The sequence below is a fragment of the Carcharodon carcharias genome, chromosome 20 (genome assembly GCF_017639515.1).
Source record: "Carcharodon carcharias isolate sCarCar2 chromosome 20, sCarCar2.pri, whole genome shotgun sequence".
NCBI classification, from domain to species: domain Eukaryota; kingdom Metazoa; phylum Chordata; class Chondrichthyes; order Lamniformes; family Lamnidae; genus Carcharodon; species Carcharodon carcharias.
The window spans coordinates 18,792,255-18,813,968 of NC_054486.1; the positions used below are offsets into that span (position 1 = coordinate 18,792,255).

The following is a 21,714-nucleotide window of genomic DNA, read 5'->3' on the forward strand; positions in this document are numbered from 1 at the left end:
GTACCTACACCATAAGGACTGCAGCGGTTCAAGAAGGCAGTTCACTACCACCTTCTCAAGGATAGTTAAGGATGGGCAATAAATGCTGGCCTAGCCCACATCCTGTAAATGAATGAAAGAAAACCTCTACAAGAATACCTGTGAGTTTCTACAAACACATGAACAATGACAGACAAGAAAAGAATCTCTAGTCCATCATGCCTATCACAATATACACTCCCCACCCTGTTCAAAACCATGTGATCTCCTGGGAGAGGCAAAGAAAGAAAAACCAAGGCTAACTTGGGGTAAAGAAAATCTAGGAATATCCCTTTCAACCATCCCATAGTGATCAAAGGTATTCCATCAGATCATCTGATCCCCAAATTCCCTACAGTTCCCATCTTTTGGAAGAGATGATCTCCACCCTGGCCAGGCACGTAAGAATCCAAGAAATAGGAGCAGGAGTACACCACACGGCATTGAGCCTGTTCCAACATTTAATATGATCATGGCTGACCTTGGACTTCAAATCCATTTTCCTGTATGCTCCTGATCTCTGTTAATTCCCTGAGAGACCAAAAATCTGTCTATCCCAGCCTTAAATGTATTCAATGATGGAGCATCGTTGTTAGAGAATTCTAAATGTTAACAATCCTTTGAGTGAAGTAATTTCTCCTCATCTCAGTCCTGAATGATCGGCCCCTTATCCTGAGACTGTGCCCCTCTGTTGTAGATTCCCCAACCAGCGGAAATAATCCCTCAGCATGCACCCCTATCAAGCCCCTTCAAAATGATGCAGGTCTCAATGAGATCGCGCCTCATTCTTCTAAACGCCAGAGAATATAGGCCCAATTTACTCAGCCAATCATCACTAGACAAACCCCTCATCCCAGGGACCAATTTAGTGAACCTCTGCTGCACCACCTTCAATGCAAGTATATCCATTCTTAAATGTAGAGACCAAAACTGTATTCTAGTTGTGGTCTGACCAAGGTATAAACAATTGTCCTACAAATGTACCCCAAATGCACGATTATTTGCTCCAGCTATCGTTTCACAACATTGCTGATGAATCTTTTGAGGTCTATGCTCCAGAACACCCAAATCTTTTTCTTTCTCCATCTGCTTTGAAGCTTTCCCCTGAAGGTTGAGTGTACATTCAGCATTCACCCTGCCCAAATACGTAACATTACTTTTCCAAGTTAAACATCATTTGCCAGTCACAAAGCCAAACTTCCAACACATGAAGTTCCCCCCTGAAGCCATTACCACCGCCAGTCCCAACATTTGCAAAGATCTTAGTATCACCTGCAAATCTGCAGGTCATGCTCACAGCACCTCCATCTAGATCATTAAGTCATGAACAACAGTCCCAACACCAATCCCAGCAGAACACTACACAGCTGACCAATCTCCAAAAAGATCCAAACCCATCTTGAACTATTTCCTGCCTGTGTCCTTCCTCAATTCTCAATCCAGGTCAATATGTTAACTAATACCAGAGGCCCTGATCTTGTAGAGAAACGTCTTGAGCAGTGCCTGATCAAAAGCTTTTTGAAAATCTACGTAGACAATGTCCACAAGGATTCCCTGATCCATCATCTTACTGATTTCCTCAAAAAAGTACCACTAAATTTGTATGATGTGACCTTTCTTCTTTGAAGCCTTGAATGTTCCTAATATGATTACCATCTAAACACAGTAAAATCTTTATTATCCGGCATGTACAGGGAATGGAAAATGCCGGTTAATAAAAATGCTGGTTAATGGAGGCTTCCATTTACCAATGGCATAGAGCGCAATACTTGTAGCATGAACCAACTTGCAAGTACTCAGGAAGTAAAGAACATTATTCTTTTTTCTTCTAATCTTAAACGATACATCAAAACATAAATTTAAGTTTAAAATAATACAGGATATAGGCTCAGGTTCCAGATAACCTCGGAACTGCTTCCGGTTGGTAAAGTAATGACTCGTATTAGGGGAACAGCAGAAATTCCAATTCATAGAGAATTCCGGTTGTAAAATGTCAGATAACACAAGGTTTACTGTAACTATATCTTGCATCCCTAATGATTTCCTCAACCACCTTTCATATTACTGATGTCAACCTAATGGTCAATTGTTGCCCGAGTCCATCTTACCTCCTTTTTTTATACAAAAAATGGGGACTACATTAGCTTCCTTCCAGTCTACAGAACTGTTTCAAAGCTCAGTGAGCAAGGGAAGCACACAGCACATAGGCCATCGCCAAGGATGTTCAGGTGGATATCACCCAGACTGGCTGCTCTATTTTCAGATTCTTAAGCCTACCCTAAAACAATATTTCCATTCGGTGTTAATTTTATTAGTTTTATTGTTAACATTATTAAATACAAACAATAAAGCATTGGCTTCAAGACTGAAGGCTGATGCAAAGTATTTATTTAAGATATAAAATAAAAACAGAAAATGCTGGAAATACTCCTCAGCTCAGGCAGCATCTTTGGAGAGAAAGAGTTAAAAAGTCAACTATTTTTCTCTCCACAGATGCTGCTGAGTATTTCAGCTTTTTCAGTTTTTATTTCAGATTTCCAGCATCTGCAGTATTTTGCTTTTGTACTCATTTAATACTTCCACCATATCCCATTGAGTCCTTCGTACCATAGCCTTGAACATCCCTTAATGTCCCAACACAGTCTTTTATGGTACTCTGACTCTTCATGTAACTGAAAACGTCCTCTCTAATCCTTCTTTCCATTCGCCTTTTGGCTGATCTCTTAGGCGGGAATTTTCTGGTCCCTTTGGCACGGGCGTCATGGTGGACTGGGGGGGGTGGGGAGACAATTCAGCGTGAGGGGCAGAAATTGGTTTCACGCCAGCGTGAAAGCACAGCGGGATCATCCGATGGTGCCCAACATGGTGGAACATGATTCCTGCTGGAGGTCGGCATGATCCCAATTTGTGTCCCAGTAATGGGAGGCAAAGTAAGGCCCGACCAGAATCAGCCCCCAGTGCCAGATTTTTTGTTATGCAGGCGGGAAAATACACCGGCCCAGAACACGTCCGGACAAGTGTGACACGCAGAAATCAGGGCTTACCGTTAGGGCCTTGCTCAAATCCCAAACATCCAAGGTGGTGGTGGTGCTGGGGCCCTACAGCTACTGGACCCTGGAGGAACATGTGCATTGCATGCTGGGTGGATTCTCATGGACATGGCTCCGCCGCGAAGCAGCTCACAGAAGGTGGGAGAGCTCTATCATTGCTTCGGGTCTGCTTCAGAATATCAGGGTCTTGGCCATGGGCTGCTACAGATGATCAGTGAGGGCCCGTGGGGGGAGAGGGAGGAGGACAGTCTAGGTTTGACTGGGAGAGGAGGGTGTAACAGGGGAGAATGTGGCAAGTGGGGAAGTAGATGGTGGGGTGGGGTGGGAGGGGGCAGGGGGGAGCTCGGAGATGGCGGCTGGGGGGGATGGGGTTCAGAGGTGAATGAGTTCACTGGGTGGAGGGGTGAGGAGGGAGTAAGGTTGGGGGGGTGGGGGGTGGAGAATGTCCAGGTGAACGTGCAAGCGAAGGGTCTGTGGAGTCAATGGCTGCCTCCTGGGGAGCGAACTGAGGGTGGATGTGATCAGAGGGAAGAGTGAGGATGAGGTGGCGTGCAGAGGGAGCCAGTGGGGTGGGAGGGTGTGGGTGCCTCAGTATCAGTAGAAGGGCGGTGAGGGTGATTGGTGGCGACTCGGACCCAGACACGGACCCTGGGGGTGGGAAGGAGGAGGTCAGTGAGGTCAATGTGATGGGCTGGGGATCTAAGGGAGGTAGGGAACGAGTACATTCACCTGGACATCCTGGAAAGACAAGGGTTTGGGTTGGTAGATGATGGTGGTGAGGTGGAAGGTGATGCTGGGGTGTCGACAGTGATGGGAGAAAGGACATCAGTGACTGGGGGAAGGAAAAGCACGGGGGAGCTAACAATATACTTCACTACTACCACGGTTGTCGAAATTGAACCTCGTGTTGGACGGGCACAGGTGCAGCATGGGAGTGTGATCAGTAGGCGGGTGGAGGCTCCGCCTGCGTGGGAGGGTGCTTGCACACGGCTCCAAAAGGTCCTGCCACTGACACATGCACACACACCGACGCGCGCGCGCGCACACACACCGACGCGCGCGCGCACGCGCGCGCACACACCGACGCACGCGCACACACACCGACGCGCGCGCGCGCGCGCACACACACCGACGCGCGCGCGCGCGCGCACACACACCGACGCGCGCGCGCGCACGCGCACACACACCGACGCGCGCGCGCGCACGCGCACACACACCGACGCGCGCGCGCGCACACGCACACCGACACGCGCGCGCGCGCGCGCGCACACGCACACCGACACGCGCGCGCACACGCACACCGACGCGCGCGCGCACACGCACACCGACGCGCGCGCGCACACGCACACCGACGCGCGCGCGCACACGCACACCGACGCGCGCGCGCACACGCACACCGACGCGCGCGCGCACACGCACACCGGCGCGCGCGCGCACACGCACACCGGCGCGCGCGCGCACACGCACACCGGCGCGCGCGCGCACACGCACACCGGCGCGCGCGCACACGCACACCGACACGCGCGCGCGCGCACACGCACACCGACACGCGCGCACGCGCACACGCACACCGACACGCGCGCGCGCGCACACGCACACCGACACGCGCGCGCGCGCACACGCACACCGACACGCGCGCGCGCGCACACGCACACCGACACGCGCGCGCACACACACACCGACACGCGCGCGCGCGCACACCGACACGCGCGCGCGCACACACACACCGACACGCGCGCGCGCGCACACACACACCGACACGCGCGCGCGCGCACACACACACCGACACGCGCGCGCGCGCGCACACACACACCGACACGCGCGCGCGCGCGCACACACACACCGACACGCGCGCGCGCGCGCACACACACACCGACACGCGCGCGCGCGCGCACACACACACCGACACGCGCGCGCGCGCGCACACACACACCGACACGCGCGCGCGCGCGCACACACACACCGACACGCGCGCGCGCGCGCACACACACACCGACACGCGCGCGCGCGCACACACACACCGACACGCGCGCGCGCGCGCACACACACACCGACACGCGCGCGCGCGCACACACACACCGACACGCGCGCGCGCGCACACACACACCGACACGCGCGCGCGCGCACACACACACCGACACGCGCGCGCGCGCACACACACACCGACACGCGCGCGCGCGCACACACACACCGACACGCGCGCGCGCGCACACACACACCGACACGCGCGCGCGCACACACACACCGACACGCGCGCGCGCACACACACACCGACACGCGCGCGCGCACACACACACCGACACACGCGCGCGCACACACACACCGACACGCGCGCGCACACACACACCGACACGCGCACACGGCTGTATAGAATGTTTGTGTGGTGAGCGACACAATGGACGGGAAGAGGACGTAAGCTCTAGAGGAAATGAGCCTGATGGAGATGTGAGGGTTTGAGAGAGAACTAGTGGTGTTGGCACTTGAGGTGTGAGATCCCTGTGGATGTGTGAGTGGTTTGGGAGTGTGTGAGTTGAGTGATGAGGTGGTTGAATTACCCTGGCGGAACGGATGAGACCATTCATCCTCTCCCTGCACTGTATGGCTGACCTTCTCTGTGCTCCAATGCTGCTGACTGCCGCTGCCACCATCTCCAAATGACTCTGGTCGACCTCCTGCAGCCAGAGCGGGGACAGAGGACATCGCAGCGGCCTTCCACAGTGTCCAGCAGGCGCCCCAGAGGGGCGTCACTAAATTTGGGGGCTGTCATCATCTTTGCTTTTGGGGCCACCTGTCGCAGGGAGCAGTTCTGGTCTGAAGTCACGAGGTAGGCTGTGCTCTGGTGCACTTCAAATTCGGCACCCGGAGCGAGGAAGCGCTGAGGTCACGGCGTGGCAGGGAAATCCAAGCCCACTCACCAGCGATCCGGAGTGTTTCCCATGAATGCATTATTAATGAGGCAGGGCGCACCGGGAATGGGACAATACAACACAAAACCCCACCATTGCGGGCAGCAGGTAAAACATCATTTTATCACGCCCGCTCCCACACTTAGTGCAATTCTGGGATGATTCTGCCCTTAGTTTTCATTAGTTGTTCCTTGTACTTAACTCTATTTAAGATGCTTTTGGTTGAAGAAGAGCTCTACTTACATCTTATTTGAACAGTCAGGCACCTCTGGCTTTTTTATTACCACACTCCCTTGCTTTGCCTTCAAGCACATACCCATCTTCCACATTTTGTACCATGTTATTACGCAGTGTAATAGGATGTTGCTATTCAAAGCTGAAGATCTCTAGCTTGTCAATGTATTTCCTATCTCTCTCTGGCACCAATGAGCAGGCTTGTTGCATTTTCCCAGGATGGGCTGGGTCTCCTTTGTGGTGGTCACTGGTGCTGCACTCCTGGTATAGCTTCCCCAAGACCTCGGAATTTGAACTCAACTGTTAGACAGCGTAAGTCAGCATCCCATTCCGTTTAGTTACTCATGCAGATTTAATCAACTTGGATCACTGGGGTGGTACCACAGTCAACCATTCAACCTATGGCTTCTATTTATTGACTGAACGAGGAGCTAGAAATTTAAGCTAATGATTACTTTACTGTTCAGATCGGCATCCAGGTTATGGGCGGAATCTTGTTGAGGCATCGGAGGGTCTCGCCTGCTGGCTGGACAACCGGAGAGTGACCCGCGCTGCCTCTTTTTGGGAAAGCCTGCTGAACCACAAGCCAATCAGACAGTGGAGAGGCCAGCAATGGGTCTTCCCCTGGAATCAAAACCCTGGGAGGGCAGAGGTCCTGCCTACCAGGCTCACCTGCACCACCAGGGAGGCCATGGCTGCTGCCAGATGGTCCCAGGATTGCAGAGCAACACAGGCCACAAAGAAGTAACGTGCTTTTGGAGCAGGGGGGGGGGGGGCGGCTAACAGTTTCACAAGGTAAAGGGGAGGGTCAGGAAGAGGGGTGCATGGTGGGGGGGGGGGGGGGGGGGGGGGGCCGGCTAACAGTTTCACAAGGTAAAGGGGAGGGTCAGGAAGATGGGTGCATGGTGGGGGCGGGGGGGGGTGCAGGTCGCAACAAGAGTGGTGGGGGTTGATCTCAGCAAGTTCCGTCTTTCCAATGTCGAGCTCTTCAATCAGACGCCGAGAGACTTTGACTGATGACCCTCTTTCACCACCCTCCTTTCCGGAGATGACAGGATAACAAGCTGGCCGCGCAGGTTTCCCCTGTTGCACACATCGCATGGCATCAGGCGCAGCTGCCACTGGGTTAATACCAGCAGTGACAGGATGAGGCCTTTAAGTGGTCATTAACTGGCCACTTAAGGGCCTCAATGGGCAGTAGGGTGGAAAGGTCGACCATGGGCTCTCTCACCTTGAACTGAATTATGGATGCGGCAGGAAGACAGTGGGGTTCGGGTGCGCCTTCATCCTGCTTAAGTAAGTACGTTTCGCACCTCCAAGCTCGCCACCAGCGTGAGCGGAAAATCCCGCTCTATGGGTGTACTTCAATAAAACTGGAATGGGAGACTTAAACACACTCTTCATCACCAGATTTTTTTTTAAAGAAACTAAAGTAATACAAATAAAAATAAAACTATTCACTGTGATTTAAGTGCAGGCTGAAAGCAAACTAAGCTAAGTATCAGTAAGTAGAGAGATCTCCTTTCCCTGCATTATGATCCAATTGGCAAAATGCTTTAAAGGCCATTTGTTTAGGACATGGGATGGTTAAATTAATTCACTGGCCCAGGGAATCCTACTGCACAATGAGTAAAAGGAGTGATCAGCAATAGCTATCACAGGCTGTCAAAAATAAGGCAAGTTACATGGGTACTTGATCTTCAGCTGGTATAAAGCACCATGGGAGGAGTGGTGGAATTTAAAACAAAAACACCTTTAAGTATTTAACAACAAGGCACTGCAGTCTCAGCACACTTAGTAATTACAATGGTTAGCATGAACAGAGGCAAAAAGTGCAGGAAGGTTCCAGATTCAACACCCAGCCTTTGCTGAGTTACCCACCTCAGGCTAGATGACAGAAAAGACAAACAACTGGACTCATTTCTCCCAGACAAGAAACTGGGACAAAAACAAAAAATGCTGGAAAAACTCAGCAGGTCTGACAGCATCTGTGAAGAGAGAAACAGAATTAACGTTTATGGTCCATATGACTTTTCTTCTGAAGAGTCAAATGGACTTGAAATGTTAACTCAGTCTTTCTTTCCACAGATGCTGTCAGACCTGCTGAGTTTTTCTAGCATTCTTTGTTTTTGTTTCAGATTTCCAGCATCTGCATTTTGCCTTTATCTTAAGAAACTGGGACAGGTGGGATGAAAGAAATTAATTCATCGATCACTAGCTAGCGACCTCCATCACGCACGCATGTTGGTTGAAGACTTAACAGATTTCAACCACAAATGATAAAAAGCTATTCGGGCAAAGCACCACAAGGCTGCTGACACAAATAGAACCATACTCTAACAATGCGAGCTGCCATTAATTGTGCAGTCACTAACCTTTCACTAAACAAATAAAACTTACAGTTATGTTTAAAAGTAAGACTGTTTTTATGTTGTCCCTACTTGTGTGTTCAATAAGCCAAGGTATGTTGGTGCTGGGAGACGTAAATATTTCCAGGCATTCTAGCATTCCCAGGTCAGGTTTAACACAGCCAGACGAAGGGTAAAGCTACTCTGTACCCAACAACATAGCTCAGCCCCAGCCTGCGGAGAGTAGTCCCTACACAAATCAGTTTCATAAGATAATCCTTACAGAGGAGAGAATGATATCCCACCTGTTTAGGTGGGCTGGGCTTGAAATCAGGGGCTGAATTTTTCTGGCTTAAGGTACCAAACTGCTCGTTGGACTTCGCTGCACCCTATAGCTCAAACATATTTTGTCCATCAAGTTGCTGCAAGTGTGAACTGATAACAAGAGCAGAAGGGTACCCAAAAGAACAGTCAGTGATTGGTTGTAACTAACCCTTAGCATGTCATTAAATGAGTACCTACATTTGCACTAACTAGCCCTAATTTTCTGCAGAGTTTATTTCATATCTATTGTGCTAATTCAGCAACTTTACAACATTCCATGTATTTCAATGGTGAGGCAGCAGGTGAAATGCCGTTTTCACAAAACCGACAGCAAAGCACCATAATTCCAAAAGCAACTTCTTGCAAGGGCTACACATCTGGGGCAGAATTTTTCCGTCGGCGAGCTGGGGGTGGGGTCCGCTCACCGAAACGGAACCCCCAACATCATCCCACTCCATTTAAATATTCAGGGATCAGCTGTCCACCCGCCGACCTGTCAATAGCCAATTGAGGCCATTAACAGGGTAGTTAAATCAATTAAAGGCTCTGCCCGTCCAACCTTAAGGTTGGCAGGCAGGCCAGGAGCCCCGGCGGGCTTCTGAAAAAACATGAAACCTCATCCACCAGCGGGATGAGGTTTCATGTCGGTTTTTTAAAACTTTATTAAAGTTTCTGTGATATTTATTAACATGTCCCTCTCATCTGACAATGTCACACAAAATGGGACATGTTAATTTTTTATTTTTCTATTTTTAACATTTCAACAACTTTCAGCGCTCTCCATGAGACAGCACTTAGTCTCAGGGAGATGTGCGCTCATTTGCGCGCATACACGAAAGAGCGCACTCTGAAAGTTGGGGAATCCCTCCACCCCCCGCACAGGAAGCATAACGCTTCCCTCCGGGCGGCCAGGTGGGTGGGGCCTTAATTGCCCCGCCCACTTAAAATGGTGGCAGGGTCTGTTTCAGCGGCAGCAATCGGCTGCCCACCCACCCATCAAGGGCAAAATTCTGCCCCTGATCTTTGCAAGAAGTTGTTGTACCATTTATGCATATAAACCCACCAACACCATTCACCGCACTATTACTTTGACAGTAAAATCCAGCCCCAGGTCCCAGAAATGCAAGCTCAGGTGTTTAAAACACTGCAGGCCACCCAGTACAACTCATAGCTTTCCCAATGTCTGTTGTGCTCTTATAGTCACATTCTGAAACAAGTATTTCACTTTCATCTTTATATTGTCATTGTTTATCCCTCAATCAACATCAGTAAACCAAGTTAACTGGTCATTTTTCTCACTGCTGTTTGTGGGAACTTGCTGCACGCAAATTGGCTCCTACAGTTGGCTCTGTTACAACCATGACTTCATTTCTAAAGTAGCTCATTGGCTAGGAGTGCATTAAATCACCCCAAAGACCTGAAAGGTGCAAAGCAAAAGCAAGTTATTTCTTTCATTCAACACTGTCATTGGGGTTTCAACAAAACAGTGATATTTTCACACAGCTGCACTGTTATTTTGCACAGATGCTCACAAACTACCAAAAGGGTACAATTACAGATTTTAGCATTCCAAACTCAAGATATTGCCTTGAGACAGAATTTTTCTCTAAAACAGGGGCTCTTACTGATTCTCTCTGCAGTGTTCCCAGTCACTCGCTAACCCAAAGAGACAAACCAATGGTAGCACCCTGCCATGCAAGCTCAGCTGCTGACTCATCTCAGTGGAATAATTGAGTTTTGGTCCTCAATGACTTTGATCCACAGTAGTACTAAGCAATAAAAGTTAGCTGTGGAAGCAATTTGGTGCAGTAAATGTCAAGTACTACATCAGTAATACAACCACCTGCATTTTACACAGTGCCTTTGACATAACTGAATGCCCTAAGGCACTTTTCAAGATACGAGTTGGCTTATTTTTTATTTTGTGGAGTGCACTTGTACCAAGCACTAGATGCAAGTCTGAAAACACTAGCTTCAGCCTCCCATAATCAAACACAAGTTTAAATTTAACAGTGCAAAATACTGAGTGGTAGAAAGGTGGTTCAAAAGACTACATAACATCAGGAGCAAACTGGCTAGTTATGGCTCCATTACCTGCCTCGTATCAGCTGATGTACTGGATTAGTCAACTCTTGCGAGACAAACTGGAATGATGAGCAACAAAGAGTCAATTAGTTTCTAAATTTAGTGGTGACTCAGAGATTAGGAATTATACATAAATGTAACTCTCCACTTCAAAATCAAAGCCAATTAAGCTTGATCATAGAAATACTAACAAATATATTTGATTTTATGTCCTGCCTACTGTAACCAGAATGGTTCACGGATACTCCAATGGAAGTCTCTGCTACCCTTTATCATAAGGAAATCGTGTCAGAGACGGCTATCCACTTTATGACAGTTTCATACCTTTGTGATCCTGATCACAGTCCACCAAAGTCTCACCTTCCCCATTCCCAACCCACCCAACCTAGGCCAAATAGAAAGGGTTGAAGAGTGAATAAATTAATTCCTTATATAGAGTTACTCAATCCGCTTCACATAAATCAACTATAGCAGTGATAAACAACTGTGCTGTCTATTTATTTGATACCGAGCAACATGCCAGACATAGCGAGACAGATGGAGTTCAGTGCAGGGAAGGATGAGGTCATCCACTTTAGACCTGTGAAAGACAATATTTTCTTGATGGTGAGAGACAGGGAGCTGTGGAGGAGCAAAGGGATTTGAGTGACCACATAAACAAATCACAAAGCTAGTGCACAGGTATAAAAAGCAATCAAAAAGGCTAATGGAATATTGGCATTTATCTCTAGGGGGTTGGAATTCAAGTGAGGAAGTGATGCTTCAGTTGTACGGAGCCTTGGCCAGAATCAATTTAGAGTATTTTGTTCAGTTTAAACACCAAATCTCAGGAATTAATGGCTTGGAGGGGTTACAGCACAGATTCACAAGAATAATACTAGAGTTTAAAGGGTTAAATTATAAGGGCAGATTGCACAAACTGGGCTTGCAGTCCCTTGAGCTCAGAAGGTTGCAGGGTGATCTAATTAATTTATTTAAAATGATTAAGAGATTCAATCATTTCTCTGTATCACCCAGATTTCCTCTGATGATGAAATCCAGAACAAGGGTGCAAAATGTTAAAAATGGAGCCAAGACATTTAGGAGTGAAATCAGGAAACACTTCTTCCACATTGGGGGAGCTGGTAATGTGGAACTGTCTGCTAAAAGGCAAGGGTATCAAGGAATCTGGGTGGGACATCGGTCAGTCATGACTTAATAGAATGGAGGAAGATGTTCCAAGGGCTGACCGTTCCTTTGTCGCAATGTAGGCAGATGTTACAATCCTCTTTTTGCACATGGAAAGCCCTGTCCAAACTGGGCTCATTTACAAAACATCAGCTTAAACTGCATTATTTTGTTTGTGTAACCCCAAGACCACCTTACTGACAATCGGGGTCTGGTTTCTTCATTTTCTGAGTCTCTGTAAAAAACGGTGTTCTGGTAAGGTATCGTTATCTTTACTGAACCACAGTTCAATCAAATCACAATGCAGCAGTGGAAGAAATCTGCAAACGTTACCATTTGGATAGATTTTTCATTCTGAGTTACACTACATATCAGTAATCCTGCCATCACTTCCATCTGTATTTCCAACATTAAAAGCACACTCAAGGGAACTCATTTCACATCACAACTGAAGAAGTGAAGTGAACCTGAATTTGTAATACTCTATTTCACAATACACTTTTATCCAGCACAATGTATGGAGCAAAACAACTTATCCCCCAAAGCTATTTGAATTCTTCCCATCAAATCAACAAGCACATTCTTGCCGGGTGGCATTCAATTTGCAGCAGATGTCTCTGATGTACTTACTATTGCTAGACTTGAGGTCCCGATGGATAATAGGAACAATTGCTTCTTCGTGCAAGTAATTCATGCCCCTTGCAATTTGCACTGCCCAGTTGACAAGTATATGAGGGGGGATCTTCTTGCCCGACAACACTCTATTTAAGGACCCCCCACGGGCAAACTCCATGATCAAGCAGAGATTGGGCTCCTTCAGACAAATCCCTTTCAAGGCTATGATGTTAGGGTGCTTCAGCATAGCAAATAGTTTTGCTTCTTGCTTCACATTCTCAATGGTCTGACTGATATCCTCATCTGGGTCCTGCCGAGCTGCTTTTACAGCTACCTCCTCCAACCTCCAGATACCCCTGTAGACTTTGCCAAAGCCACCGACACCAATAATCTCTTCCAGCTGCAGCTCATTAAAGTCCATTTCCAGTGGGAGAGGGTAGTCCTCTGTGCTCCGACCTTGCAACTTACTGTAACATGGGGCACTGGTGACATAGTTGCTGGGAAATATGCCAACCTGGTCATTGATTTTGCCCGTCCACCAGCCTTCATCTCCAGAGACTTTGAAATCCTAAACAGTCAGGGGAAGAAAAGAAGAGAATTGATTTATTCCAGTTCATTGTACGTAGCTTTTGTCCCTGACAGTACTCATCATTTCTCCTTGTCCTACATACATATAAACATACAAATTAGGAGGAGTAGGCCATTAGGCCCCTTGAGCCTGCTCCATTATTCAATAAGATCATGACTGATCTGACTGTGGCCTCAACTCCACTTTCCTTCCTACCCTCTATACCCTTTGACTCCCTTGTCAATCAAGAATCTACCTAACTCAGCCTTAAAAATGCTCAATGACAGTGTTAAAAATGTCCAATGACAGCTGTTCCAGTTATTCCATTTTATTTAACTTCATACTGTTTTTCATGTGCTGTGGATACACACAGAAGATTTCATCTTCAACTCTATTAGATAATTGTACTCAATAGTCCATCAACCAACCCATGTTTAATTTATTTTACATATATTTTCCTACAAACATAATCCAATTAAATGACAGGTGAAACATTTCTATAAAAGTAGGTGTGCATTTGATTTTTGAACATCAAATTCTTGTTCTCCCCTACAAAAAATGAACTTCTTAGTTTACCGTTGCTATTCTGATGAAGGGTCCAGGTGTACCATCAAACAATTTTTCCTCTTGCAGATGCTGAATGACCTGCTATGCATTTCTAATATCTTCTGTTTAATACAATTTATATTCAACATCTTTGTGAGTTATTCATATCCCGTGGCTTCCTCATTTCTTCCTATTCTGCAATTGTTTTTCCCTATTCCTTAAGATATTAGAAATTGTCTTGATAATTTCTGAGATCTATCCATTTGTTAGGTTACTCTTCCACTTGCTGTAATAAGGTTTGCTTCGACCCGAGAAAGCTGCAGGGTTGAAATATAAGTGAGAAAGTCTCAAATATTCAATAGCTGTAAATCAGGATTCAGTATTACTTAAGTTGGTCTTTGGAATGAACACGAAATTAATCTCAAACAAATTAAAACTATGAATTATTCTGAACACTTCCTTAATCCAGATCAGATGGATTAGATTGTGTGTGCTAGGCATAAAGGGAGCAGACCGAATATAAAGTAAGCTGAAACAACAGAAGCCAGAAATTGGAGTGTATAAAAAGGCCTTATTCAAAACGATTACCATCACCATAGATCATGGCATCAATGTGACCAATCTCAGGGAAAAAAGTTAAGGTGCACTTTTACATGGTGGGGGGGAGGGGGGTGGTCGTAAGACTGGGCTGGAGGGCAGGTTGATGCTGGTTCACCTGTAAGAGCTTCTGGTGAACCTGTGAGACGGAAAATCTGGGATGGTTTGTCACCCTGCGCGGCATATAAGTTGATCTTTGAAATTTCAAAAAATCCTACCACAAACAGGGGTTAACTTGGATGACAAGAATAAAACGTGTCAAGCCAAGCACCAGCAAGGAAGTGTAAATAGATGGACTTTTCTCCATTGGGAGGCACTGAAAAACTACACCACTTAACCTGGGCAGATGTCAAAGCCAAACTCTATTCTTTTTGGGGAGCGAGAATATTTTATTTGATAAATTCAATTTGTTCTGGTGGTGTGCAATAGACATTTGTGCTGAAAGAAAATAAATCACTTTCCGCTCACCTAATTGCACCCTGAAAAGGAAGCAAGAGAAGTAGCGAACGTGTAGGAAATCCCACTGTAAAAATTTGAGCTTTTTCCTCCCTCTCTGTTACAATCTACCAATAGAAAAACATCGGGGACCTTAGATCTATAATTGACTAATTGATGCACATGTAACTCCATAAAAATTCATGTTTGTGCTTTTGAATCAATTGAAGTCATGCATAGTTAACATAAGAACTATTCATTTATTAATACGACTCAAAGACTCTTTTTAGACACACAGACACTCAACTCCAATTGACTTTAAGGAACTTTTACTGTTCACCAGTTTCCCTACCTCATGCTTCAGTAAATAACAAGATCCCCACAAAATTACAACAGGTTATGCCAATCCCCAGAGCCAATGTGATAAAATGTACACAAAGCTTTGTCCACTGAATCATTTAACGGTTCACATAAAACATTAAGAAAAATGCTAATAACCAGGATGAAAAATTTAACATACATTTTATTGTAAATTCTTGTGGTTTCAATAAATGATTTGTTTTAAAGTTGTTACATCATTGTTTTTCACTTAACTATAAAATTCAGTGATGTTTGCCCATGGTAGGATTGAATTCATACAGCCATACCACATTTCAATATTTTTTAAAAAAATATGCTTTTGATACTGATATAATCTAGGTAGACTAGAGGAAATTTATTAGCAGGAAATAGGGGGTCGACTTATACGCTGAGCATAGGGCTAAACAAGCACTGTGATGCCATAATAGGGTCGTCTTATATGGCGGGTCAAGTTATACATCATGACCTATGGTATATATCACAGAAAACGTCAAAACTGACCAAAATTGTTTACGTTTTACACATGACAGTGTGGGGAGTGAGGCAAGAAAAAAATTAGCAGGATAAACTCATCAAAGCTAGGAAGGTCAGTATTGAACAACAGAACACACTTCCTCTCTGGCATTTAATCACAGTTTAAGCTTAAAAACAGGCTAACAATCCCAACAACTGGCAATGATTCATGGTGGGATACAGTTCACCCAAATGTCACTTTGCATGTTTTATGTTAAGCAATAAGTTGCAGTGGGCTGCTTTGACTGTGCAAGATATCAGTGCTAAGCTCAGCCTTGTCCTCACCCAGAAACTCATACAGATGCAGTTATATTTACAAGTGTTCAGGAACTATAACCCAGGACAATACACAATCCCTTAGTAGCCCGGGTCTGCTCCATTAACCTGATGGCTGCCAGATTAAGAATGGCTACATACAATTAGATAAATTGTTTTTCTCCTATTGACATCTTTGGTTAGATTGGCTAATTTATGAGAGACCAGTTGCTCAAGCTAGGACTCCATGGTCTCTTTGGCAAAAGGCGCACCTGACTGTGTAACCATTGAGGTATTTGTCTGCAAAGACATAGTTAATTCAAATCCATTTGCCATAGCTCGATGTTTGTTCTACTTTTGAGTATGAGTTGCCTTTACATTAAATTTACTGCAAAGCACATGCAACATTCCTCCAGAGAATTTACAGCACTAAAGATGCGCCTTAACGGTGCACACAACTATAAATTCACAATGTGCAAGGCAGACAAAATTGACAGAAAAATTACAGAGTCTGGTAGCTCAGCATAAAATAGATCAAGTTAAAAACAATTGTTCAGAATAAATCATTTCACAGATGAGCACTTAATTGTCACGCTGCCATTGATCAGAAAACTAACTGTAATGACCTTTGCAACTGACTGAACAATAAAATATGCGGACACGGTCCAGCAACAGAAATGGTTTTCAGTTTTACAATGCTTAAATCAATCCTTATTTAATGTTTATAAGCATAAAGGCGGTTAACGTGGCAAGTTGAGAGGTCACCTGGGAGTGAGAACAAGGGTCATAATCTCATTTCACAGTCATAACAATTCCATAAACCAGAAAACGAAAACTTGGTAATGGTTTATGAGTCAACCATGCTCCCAGATGAGGTTAAATCTTTACAATTTCATTTATTTTTGTTTTAAACATGTATTGAAGTGCAGCCAATAAAATAATGTGTAAGATTTTAAATTTCCAAATTTCGCTTATTCCCTGTAAAATTGAACTTTTATCTCCAATGGAGCAAAACTCAGCAAGGAGCAAGTCAATAGAAAGCCAGAAATAGTGGTAATCCAAAATAAAGACAAGAAATTGCTTAAAAGTGCACAACAAATACTGGAAGAAAAGCTGGTGTAACATTTTGCACGTAATCCCTCATTAAACCTGAGTCACATCTAAAACTTTAACCAGCTTTCAGAAGCTGAATGATCTGATAGTCGCTAGCCAAACATTTTGCTTTTATTTAAAAAGTCAGAAACCACAGAGATTTTTCTCTCCACAGATGCTGCCTGATCAGCAGAGTATTTCCGGCATTTTTTGTTTTTAGCATTTGCAGTACTTTGCCTCTGTGTTGAACATCGTGATGTCAGTTGGATTTATATTTTGTGTTGCTTCCAATGAGAAAGCTTGGTATTTTTTCTTTGGGGGGTGGTGTAGGGGGCTGCTGTGGGGAAAGAGCCATGGGTAAGAAAGAAGATTACAGGTACACTGAGCTATGGACAGAACAACACATATGCTGGAATGCATTATAGGGCAATGACACACTTTACCATGACACACAATAAGTGTTATATTCTTGAACCACACTCTGACCGAGATGCTCTTCAATTTAACATATGGATACATTTGCTGTGGGGATGGGAAAACTGGCTTCATTCCATTTTCAACAATTTTATTTAAGAGCCAGCCAGCATCACAGCAGGTTTCTGCAACTGATCATCTGACTTAAGCTGGAGCTCTGTTTAATTTTAGTACATAGAAATATATATAGATATAAAATGTATTATATATATGTATTACACCATCATGTTCAATAGTACAATACACTGTCAGATAAACACACAAATATTAATCTCAAGAATGTCAAACTAATCTATATTTCTAGGCTTATGTCAAACTCTCAGCCACCCTTTACTAATGTAATACGTGTGCACGCACATTCATTCATTTACTTGTGCTTTACATTATTTGATTGCTGGGCTATTTTGCTAGTGACAGCCCAAAGAATGTATTACATCCTTGATACACAAGGCATAGATACGAAGTTCAAACCAGGATTCTTAAAAAGGAATATTGTGAACCACCGATGTTTATGACAACCTATACACAATGTCTCTTATGATTTTCCTCACTGCAGATATAAGCTGAATGTAAGCTCACTTATTTATAACAAACCTCCTTCATCAGTTTAGAATTTTGTTAATATCTTCCTTATTTGTCATTACTTGTAAGTTTTATTCGCAATCATCTCCTTAAAGACGACTTTTTTCACCAGAACTTTGCTTTTCTCCTTGAGAATGTCCCTCTTTTCATCTACGTGTAGAACTTACTTCATATGGGGCCTGCCTCGCCTACAATCACATGAGAAAGTAAGAAAGCGAGAAACATAGGAGCGTAGAAAGATTTAAGGCACAGAAGGCCATTGTGTCTGCATCAGGCAATAAACAACTATCCAGTGTGATCCCACCTTTCAGTTCTTGGTTCGTAGCGTTGTCAGTCTACTCTCAATCATCCGTAAAGTCTTGGAAAGCGTTGTCAACAGTGAAAACAGTCTCCACAATTAAAAGGAATCAGCACCATTTGGGGAAGGAAAATTTAAGCACTCAACCGTATAAGTATAAAGGATCATTTTCAAAAATATGTGCATGAAACACAATTTATGGAAAAGCTTTTAGTTTTAAAATGGTGCCAAAATAGTGTAGATGAAGTCAACAGGCCCATACTTAACAAAAACTTGCATTGATAGGTATTAAGGAGTCTTAAAGGAGAAAAAGAGATACAGGTAGAGTTTTATAGATAGGAATTTCTAGATCATCTCCTCTGCACCTGTCCCAAGGCCTTGGTATCCTTCCTAAAGTGTGGTGCCTACAATATTCTGGCTGAGGCCTAACCAGTGAAGGTTTAGCATAACTTCCTTGCTTTTGTACTTTTGGCTCTATTCCTAAAGCTAAGGATCATGTAAACTTTAAAAAAAAAGCCTTATGAACTTGCTCTGCCATCTTCAAAAATTTGTATGTGAACCTCTGGGTCTCTCTGTTCCAACATCCCCTTTAAAATTGCGCTATTTAATTCAAATTGCTTCTTTTTGCACTTCCTTCCAAGTTGCATCACTTCACAATGCTGTTACGGTCGTAAGGCTGGAGGAGGTGAGGGGATAGCGAAGGTTGAAGCCATGGAGGGAGTTGAACATAATGATGAGAATTTCAAACTGAGGATCAGGAGCCAACAGAGGTCAATGAGCCCCGGGGTGACAGGTGAAGGAGACTTGATGTGAGTTAGGATATCGGCAGCAGCATTTTGAATGAATTCAAGTCTACAGAGGATGGAAGATAGGAGGGCAACCAGGAATGCCTCAGAGTAGTCAAGTGTAGAGGCAACAAAGGCATGAATGGTGGTTTCAACAACAGATAGGCTGAGGCAAGGACAGAGACGGGTGATATTGAGATGGACATAGTCAGCCTTGGTGAAGAAGGAGGTGGTAATGGAGTCAGAAGCTCAGAGGGTCAAATGTGGTCAAGGCTGCAAACAGCCTAGTTCAGTTTCACAGAACGGTCAGGGAGGGGGAGTTGCAATCTGTGGCTGGGGACAGGAGAGTGGCTTCAGACTTCCCAATTATTTAATTGGACATAATTACTGATCATCCAGTTCTGGATATCAGAGAAGCAGCATGGCAAAACATAAGGACTGGGGAATCAAGAGAGGTGGTGTTAATGTAGGGCAGGTGCCATCATCATACATGTGGAATCTGGCATGTTTTCAGATGATGTTATTAAGGTACTTGCACGTGGATGAGATATAGGTAGGGGCCAAGCATGGACCAGTGGGGGACCCCAGAGGTAATGGATCCATGCGAGGGCAGTCCCAACCAGCTGAATAACAAAGTGGGATTGAAGTAGGATGGTGTGTTTATTTGTATCTAACGGCTGAAAACAGTTTTTGAAGGACATGGAGGGAGAGAACACCAGTCACAGTCATGGAGAGGATGAAGTTTCGGGAAAAACGGGTACAAATCTGGAAAATTACAACACACTCATGGATTTGAGGGGAATGAGAAGTTGGAGAGTGCAACAGATTGCAAGGACAAGAGGATCAAGATAGGGATTTCTGGAGCTTGACAGCAGATTTGAAAGGGAGGTAGATATTACCATGGGGGGGGGGGTGGAAATCATGATCAAAGTCACAACATTCTAACTATACTTGGGTGCAGGGAGGGAAAGGGGAGCAGGGAAATGTCTCTTTAGATCAGTATAAAGCAACTGCCATTGCTGACTATCCTGTCACCTTAACCGTGTGATCAATGTCATTTCCCACCATCACCATGCTATCCTATAAACAGTCATGTCTTCTCTCCCTCTCCTCCACAAAAATAAAGTTTTGCTCAGCCACATTCAATTCACAAGTTAAATTAAGGTCAATTTGCCTTTGAAGTGAAGCTTGATGCTAAGGAGGTGGGGGGCGTTGGGAATGGTTCTTTCAAGCAATGCTCCTGAATGAAAATGGTCAAATACTCTTTTTAAATGACACCTGATCACTGGTGCGTTTTATCACCTTTCCCACTTGCAAGATACTGGATTTGTTCCTTTATTTGGAGGAGGGGGGAGCTGCACGTACAGATTTTTTTAAAAAAAAAACATTGCTGTTCGTTTTTAAAACAAAAATTTCATTTGCGAGCTCTTGGGCCACATTAATACAGAAAGGTGCATTTTGCAACAAGCATTGCCTGGGGTTCGGTGGGGGTGGGGGGGTAACGAGACAGAAAGGCAGCCTTACCTTGGAGAGCACCTCCACCACGTCCCCTTTGCGCAAGCTGAGCTCGTCCTCGGCGCTCGCCTCATAGTCGAAGACGGCCGTCCAGAACAGGTTAGCGGGGGGTGGTGGTTGTTGCTGCTGCTGCTGCTGCTGCTCCTCCTCATCCTCCTCCTGCTGCTGCTGCACCGCCCTGTCTCTCTCCTCAGCCTCTTCCTTCGCTGCGGCAGAGGAGGAGGAGGGAGACCTGATGAACATGGATCGGAGCTGCTCCATGGGAGGGGAGGGAAGGGACGGAGGGAGAGAGCAGCAGCGGCGGCTCCGCTGGCATCCGTCCCCCCCTCCACCTGCGGCTCACAGCCTTAACCTGGGGGGGGGGGGGGGGTTGGAGTGTGGGCAGAGTGATGGGGTGGGAGAACACGCCTAACACCGCCCCCGTCGCCCCTCCTGATTGGATCAGACCCTCTGTCACTCCAGAGCCACTCCGAGCCTGATTGGCTTCATCCCGCCGTCAATCAAGCCAGGATCCCGGGGATTCGGCTGCAGCAGCGGCGCAAGCTGAGCCGCACTTTGATGGTCTCTCCCATTACCTTTGGAGAAGAGTGTGCAAATTCTACCTCTCTCGTCCGTCGTCCCCCCACTCCTCCCTTTTGCTGTACCGCTCGTCACATATTTAAGCCGCTGGCCGAAGTTGCCGCTTTAAAATGAAATAAGCCTATGCGAAGCTGCCAGTGGTCTCGATGTGAAAAGCAGTGATCTGACCTCGGACAGCTACAGCAATGATGGGAATGCGGTGCTAGCTCAGGGGCCGGCATTGCTTCAACGTGTCTGATGATTGCACTGTCGGGCTGTGTGCTGCTTCTTGCACTACCACTTTCAGGACAGTCTGAAACCATTTCCGTACGCCTTGCAGTCACCGTTCAGTACACTTAAACCAGAATGGGCAAGTGTTGCAGCTCCAC

The 21,714-nt window shown here is 45.7% G+C and overlaps 1 protein-coding gene across 1 annotated transcript in view; it reads right to left on the reverse strand.

Moving 5' to 3' along the window:
- map3k9 (mitogen-activated protein kinase kinase kinase 9) overlaps nucleotides 1-21,086 on the reverse strand; it is a 127,400-nt gene extending 106,314 nt beyond the window's left edge. The window contains exons 1-2 of the mRNA XM_041213822.1: nucleotides 20,777-21,086; nucleotides 12,763-13,315 (exon numbers count right to left, since the gene is read on the reverse strand). Coding sequence (XP_041069756.1) covers nucleotides 12,763-13,315; nucleotides 20,777-21,028 — 805 coding nt within the window. The 5' untranslated portion in view covers nucleotides 21,029-21,086. The remainder of the gene's footprint in view (nucleotides 1-12,762; nucleotides 13,316-20,776) is intronic.
- Between the last annotated feature and the right edge of the window lie 628 nt (nucleotides 21,087-21,714).